Genomic DNA, 7,040 nt, shown 5'->3' with positions numbered 1-7,040 from the left:
AAATTTATCTTATTCATAAAAATATACCCCTAATTGTTAAAAAAATAAGTAAAAATAGTAAATAAATTAAAAGCAACAAAGCATAATGGGATAGAAAAAAAAGTAAGAAAACTGAAAATTAAGAATAAATACAAATTAAGAATAAATTAAGAATATTGTCAAGTTAAGGAAAAAGTCAAGTAGGTAGTATTTAGTTATTTACCGCCATTTCCAGGAAGACCTATCACTCCTATGGTGTAAATCTTTACACTGCTCATTTTCCAAGAAAATTAATCCCTTCACTCAATCCTCTAAACATTAACACCGCCATACTCTTCTCTCGTTCTTCATATCAATCTATTATGGAGCGTTCTGGGTATGGAAAAGATGGAATTTTCAGATCACTTAGACCATCTTTAACGATACCCAAAATTCCAAATCTTAATATGGTTTCATTTCTTTTCAGAAACATGGATTCTTACTCAGAACAACCTGCCTTGATTGATTCCACTTCTGGGGAAACTTTGAATTTCTCCCAGTTCAAATCCATGGTTGCTAACCTTTCTAATCGATTAACCCAGTTAGGTATTCAAAAAGAGCATGTTGTTCTTATGTTTGCCCCAAATTCTGTTCAATACCCAGTAACCTTTCTGGGTATAATTGCAACTGGTGCTATTGCAACTACTGTAAACCCTATTTACACTGTTTCTGAAATCAAAGAACAGGTTGAGGATTGTAACCCTAAATTGATTGTAACAGTTCCTGAACTTTGGGACAAAGTCAAGGGTCTAAATTTACCTGTTTTGATCATAGGGTCTAAAGAAAATGGAAAGATTGATTCAAATTCAAATACTCCTACTTTCTATTTTTGGGATTTGGTTAATGGGGATTATGTGGATTTCCCAAAAGTTTCAATAAAACAAAATGATACTGCTGCACTTTTGTATTCATCTGGTACTACTGGTGTAAGTAAAGGAGTGATATTGACTCATAAGAATTTCATTACTGCCTCATTAATGATAATAAGTGATCAAGAATTTGAAGGGATTGTTCATGAAGTGTTCATGTGTGTGATTCCAATGTTTCATGTGTTTGGATTGTCTGTGATTTTGTATGCTCAGTTGCAGAAAGGTAATACTGTTGTGTGTATGCCGAAATTCGATTTCGAGATGATGTTGAAAGCTATTGAGAGGTATAGGGTTACTAGATTGTGGGTTGTTCCTCCAATTATGCTTGCATTTGCAAAACATATTGCTGCTAAGAAGTATGATCTTTCATCTTTGAAGCATATTGGTTCTGGGGCTGCTCCTCTTGGGCAGGAGATAATGCAGGAGTGTTCTAAAAATGTACCTCAGGCTTTGATTATTCAGGTATATTGTTTATCATTCTTACTATTCATGCAAAGTGGTTATGAAATGTCTGAGAAGCTTCATTATATCATCATACTTGGTGTATCCCGCTCATAAGAATTATGATCAGGGAAGGAAGGCGGCAACCCATATCCATGAATATCATGGTCTCAGAAGCTTAAACTGGTTGATAAAAATATTGTTCCAACAATTAGTTATAGTTAGCATGTTATTGTTTTTAGACCGTCTCACCGTAAGACGAGCTCATATAATTAACCCATTTTATAAATTGATCCAAGTGATCACTCTAAAACTATAAAATATTATCACTTTAAAAATTATATAAGGTTAAGGTTATAAGTGATCAATATTAAGATATTGAGTGTATGTTCTCATCATGAGACGGTCTCATTTGAGAATTGGTATAATAAAATTGTGTAAGATATTTCCTTTGCAATTCTCCCTTATTTCAATAGGGCTAAAGATTGATAGTTACCTTGTTTGGATTATAATTGACTATATTAAATACATTTCATCATGTGTATTTATTTTTGTGAAGCTGCAGATTGTATTTGCTGTCAAGGTTCAATCGGAAATATTTAATGAGATTGGGGTGTTAATTTCCTTTGCAATGGTCATTCTTTTTTTTAAAAGGCATATTATGAAATGATAAGACCTTGAACATTATCATGTACTCTGGGGCTGGGTTTGTAACTTCTTTTACAATTCTTTATTGCAATCAGTATTTGATGATACTTTTGATGGAATAATGTAATCATAAATAGGATATACTGTATAACAATGTGCAAATCACTAATAGTGGAGTACCTATCACAGCTTCTTGTTGTTGGAATTGGCATCCTTCTGCAGTGTACTTTTCTTCATTTCATGAACGAGTAATTTGCTTGTACGTACGTGGGTTCATTGATACAGTTTCAGTATTTACTTTCAGGGGTACGGAATGACAGAAACTTGTGGAATCATCTCTATAGAGCACCCAAGACTAGGAGGTCGACATTCTGGTTCAATCGGATTACTGGTTCCTGGTATTGAAGCTCAGATAGTTAAAGTCAATACATTAAAGCCTCTTCCGCCTAAGCAACTGGGTGAAATATGGGTCCGTGGGCCTAATATGATGAAAGGTGATAATTAGTTTGGTGCTGCATATGTTCACTTTTTTCCATTTGGGGAAACAAAGATTCTTGCACAGTTCCTTTCACTTGCTCTATGTAGACTAAACAATCTTTAACAGTAAGCGACACTCTTTTACGGCTTTTTTAAACCATAGAGAAGCTTAATATAATGTTCACAATCTAAAATCTGGAAATGATGGGTCGGGTCTGCAGAAGTGTGTAATTCCAAGCCTAGAACTAAACTTTTACCAACAAAAACTTTTTCTTGAAGCCAAACAGTCTCCTGAAAATAGACAAAGTTTAGTGTCTATTGTTGCTTAAGCAGATCGATATAAACTTAAGCTTGATGAACACGAATTTTGAACCAACTTTCGCTTTGAGTGAAGAGGTGAACAAAAAATAGTTTGAGGAAGTCAAATGCATGTCAATGCCATAATGGTACAATATCGAAACTTTCACCTGGCCTTGTTCTCCTGCTGTTTTTTGACATTTTTGTGGACTTAGCTCTTTTTTTTCTTTTTTCGTTCGTTGTTCATTCTTTTTTATCCTTCCATGTTCTTAGACTAGTTGGGAGTTGCATCAGTCGAATTGGCCTTTTTCATTTTTCAATAATTTCAACAGTACCTCGTGTTGATATACTTCACATGTAAGGAAGATCCCACATCGCTAAAATAATGGATTGTGGACTCTTACACTATGTTTGGATAACTATTTTAGAGAGAAAAGAAAGGAAGAGAAGGGGAAGGAAGGTAAGGGAAAGGAAGGGGGGAGAGATGGAAGGAAAATAACTTTTGTTTGTATAGGAGGGAATAGAAGGGAAAGGAAGGGAGATGGGAGTTTCCTTTCAAAATTTTCCAACTTTAGAGAGATTGAAACCTTAACAAAAAGTATCAATCAAATCTTCTAATTTCCTCCCCTCCAAATCCCTTGTCTCCCATTTTGCTATCCAAACAAGGGATTCTTTCTCCCTCCGAATCCCTCCCCATCTTTTACCTCCATTTCCTTCTTTATATAATACTTGATGGGTAATCCTCCTAAAACCATATGGTTTTGGGAAATAGTGAACCTCATCAAGTGTGTATGCAAGTCAACACTCATTACCCGTAGGTTTGTGGGCCCAAGTCCATGGGTGCCCCGTGGGTGTGTCCACACGAGTAGGCCCACGGGGTGATTATGTGACGAATTGTCACGGCCTAACACTTGTTTTCCCCTCTAACCCCTCTCAAGAGGATGTAAAAGTTGATTTTCCCAACCAGCTGTTTCCAAAACTGTCTGCCCATGCTTCTTGAAAGGTTTATTTGGCACCAAATCTGGCGAGACTGAATAGCCTTATGCAGTCCTCCGAACACAGACTTTGTTGGATGGCATTGTGAGAAAAGACATCTAAAATCTCTGCAAATCGAATTCCTTGTCAGACTATAGAATGAATGAGAGTTATATTCTTCACCTTATGTTGTAATTTTCCCTACATCGTATTTGGTTCATTGTTTATAATCGATATTTGATATGATTCCAATGCACAGGTTATTATAATAATCCAAAAGCCACCAAGTCAACTATTGATGATCAAGGCTGGGTACATACAGGAGATCTTGGGTATTTTGATGAGGAAGGGCAACTTTATGTGGTTGACAGACTCAAAGAACTCATTAAGTACAAAGGTTTTCAGGTATTTAAAATGAGCATACCTGGAATTATTGCATAACAATTACCTGAGTTGTTGTTAAGTTTTAGTTGGACTTATTGTGAATGCCAACATATAATTGCGAAACACGAGGCACACAAACTTCATAAGCCAAAGAGATATTATCCCAAAACCATATGTCAATAAGAGAAAGGGCTTCAATGACTTATAAAACGTGCAAACCATCTTTATTTCATCGATGTGGGATAAAGCATCCCAACAGCTGTACTATTATTTATTTTCTTTGAAAATGAGTTCTTTTGATTGATTGATTGCCATTTCCTACCAGCTCTTTTGGCTTTCCCTGGCCTCTAAATTTCTTGCGTACTCAAGGATTTGATTGAGTGTTGGAGGGGACAAAACGGGAGGGACTTTGAGTGATAGGCTTTCTTCGTTTGGATATCAATTTTGGAGGGGAAGGTAGGGATTTGATGGGATTAAGTTCCTCAATTTTGTTAACAATTAAATTTGTTAAAAAGCGGAAAGATTAGGAAGGAAAATGAGAGTTTTCTTCCATTCCTTCCTAAACAAACAAGGTTTTCCTCTAAAAACTGTTGATGATTTTCCTCAACGAGTTGAGAACTTGCAAGATCATGAAGCATATTCTTATGTTAATAATTATAAGTATCAATCACGAAGCTTTTGGTTTGTAGGTCCGAAAAATTTCCATCAAAAGAACTAGAGGTGTTCAAAACAAACTTGATAACAAAAAATTTACCCAACCTTGTAACTGAATCCGATTTAACCCGACATTAAAAACGATGTATAATTATGCAAAGAACTATATGGACACAAAACCCGGTTTCAAACCGACCCAAACACCTGATCTGAAATTAACCCGATGACCAAATGAACGCCTCTAAAAAGAACCATGCCTATGCAGTTATGAGGTCACATCCCCTGTCCTTTTTTGTTTTTATACAATCTCCACATTTTAGTTGGATCTTGTTTTCATCTTTGGGGAGTTGTTTGTCACATGCTGCCGACTTCACATAAATTGTCGAAACCTTCTACTCTCAACAGGTTCAAAAGGGCTGCTATTTTTTTCCCGAGATCAAACATTAGACAAAGAAAGAACAAAGGAAATCGTAGCTTATATGTTTGTCTTGATCTATATGCTTTAAAAATGTAAGATTTTTACTCGGTACAATTGTACGTTGACATAAAGTATGTTGCCTTATTTGTTTGTTTTAGGTTGCACCAGCAGAACTCGAAGCAGTTCTTCTTTCACATCCTGAAATTCTAGAGGCTGCTGTGATCCCGTAAGTTTCTCTTACTAATCGTTTCCTTGCGTTCCACAGAACCTTGTTGTAGCATAAGCATTATGTTTAACCTCTCTTGAAAATTTCTTCATTCCCTTGTTTAGTTTCCCTGATGATGAAGCAGGTGAAGTTCCCATCGGATATGTGGTTCGATCACCTAAAAGTACCTTGACCGAACAAGATGTCATGAAGTACGTAGCAGATCAGGTAGATAGCCAACTCGAGATTAGTAGTAACAATATGAAATGATTCCCGTTTATTGGTTGTTGGTTAATGACTTTCTCGCTTTCATTTTACAGGTTGCACCTTATAAGAGATTGAGGAATGTAACGTTTTTAAGCACCATCCCAAAGTCGGCTTCAGGAAAACTTCTAAGACGAGTACTGATAGAAAAATCTCGATCTAAGCTGTAACGTTGTACTATCAATTTGTTTTGTTTTCGGGGACAATCTTTTCTCCACTGCTGGAAGAAGAGCTACAATTCGACAAATATTCTGCGGGTGTTGCGATCAACTGAAGGCTGAAGCTTGATACTGTATGTTAGCTCTATCAGTTAAAACAAACAGAGTGGTCTTTGAGGGTGTGCGAGGTGATCGACCGCATAGAGCTCCTCTTTCTCCCGTATATAAAAAAGTTAATAAAAAAAGTAATATGTTAAATTTATTTATAAAAAATTAATTTACTATAAATAAGGCGTAAAATACTGGGTATACTTTACATGTGTTAGAAAACTAGTTCAATATTTTCTCCTATTGTTGTAAAATATCTTACAACCCTGAGCTTCAACATCAAATCTTTTTGGTAAACTATCATTGGCTTATCGATCCACCTAAAGTACGGATACCCTCTAATATTTGTGTACACATCATAGTTATGAGTTAGAACTCCTGAAATTTCTATGAACTTTTTATTATGGGTTATGAGAGACTGTCTTTTAGTAAAGCTACTTCAATTAAGAAGTTTATATTCTCATATTATGTATTAGTCAATGTATAAAGCACGTTTCTCGGTGAAACCATCTCATACAATAATTTGTATATGTGTTATTGGATTACGTGATGTCAAATTGGTTATGACATCGATAAGCCGCCAACATATGCAATCTCTAATTATTAGGTCCAGAAATAAATGAGTTTGATGATGAATCTTGAAGATGTCTTACTTTAATCGAACTAAAATCAAGAGGTTTTCAGTGGTTCTATATCAATAAACCGATAAGTGTTTGGAAGAATTATAAATTTTATTTAAAAAATTCGGATTGTAAGAGTTTTTATTGTTAGAAATACTAAATTACTCGGTTTTATAAAAAACATTTGTTAGTTGATATATAAAATGTCACCTTTATATCATCATTTATTTAAAGTACTTTATAATTTGTGTTACCAATCAATATGGATTTGTGTGAGTCTCAAATCTCAATTGATATAAATATACATCGTACAATAACAAGAAAAAATTTGAGCATATTTATACACGTCTAAATAAAAAAATAACAACTAAAAAATACTTTAAATAAATAAATGGTATAAAAATGAGATTTTTACTTCTAAAAGGAGATTTTTATTATCTAACCGAACAAAAGTGGAATTTTTATATTCTAACTTTTCTTTTTTCTTTTTAAAAAAATCATTTT

General features: G+C 34.6%; 1 protein-coding gene across 1 annotated transcript; it reads left to right on the top strand.

Annotated features, from left to right (window-relative positions):
- The first annotated feature begins 207 nt into the window (after positions 1-207).
- Positions 208-6,727, top strand: LOC130798435 (probable CoA ligase CCL7). Its single transcript, XM_057661418.1, has 6 exons — positions 208-1,349; positions 2,281-2,470; positions 3,985-4,130; positions 5,340-5,407; positions 5,512-5,614; positions 5,707-6,727. Exons 1-6 carry the CDS (start codon positions 342-344, stop codon positions 5,818-5,820), a joined length of 1,629 nt encoding a protein of 542 aa, XP_057517401.1. The 5' UTR covers positions 208-341; the 3' UTR covers positions 5,821-6,727.
- The last annotated feature ends 313 nt before the right edge of the window (positions 6,728-7,040 follow it).

Source organism: Amaranthus tricolor, chromosome 13 (assembly GCF_026212465.1).
Source record: "Amaranthus tricolor cultivar Red isolate AtriRed21 chromosome 13, ASM2621246v1, whole genome shotgun sequence".
Lineage (NCBI taxonomy): Eukaryota > Viridiplantae > Streptophyta > Magnoliopsida > Caryophyllales > Amaranthaceae > Amaranthus > Amaranthus tricolor.
The sequence above is the reverse complement of the archived record's forward strand: the minus strand, read 5'-3'. Positions and strand labels throughout refer to the sequence as shown.

What these genes read in the sequence shown, in the direction of transcription:
- LOC130798435 (XM_057661418.1), top strand. Translation starts at nt 342, where the DNA reads ATGGAGCGTTCTGGGTATGGAAAAGATGGAATTTTCAGATCACTTAGA. An exon ending in CTCAGGCTTTGATTATTCAG is followed by an intron (nt 1,350 to 2,280) that starts GTATATTGTTTA and finishes ATTTACTTTCAG; the next exon opens with GGGTACGGAATGACAGAAAC. An exon ending in TGGGCCTAATATGATGAAAG is followed by an intron (nt 2,471 to 3,984) that starts GTGATAATTAGT and finishes TCCAATGCACAG; the next exon opens with GTTATTATAATAATCCAAAA.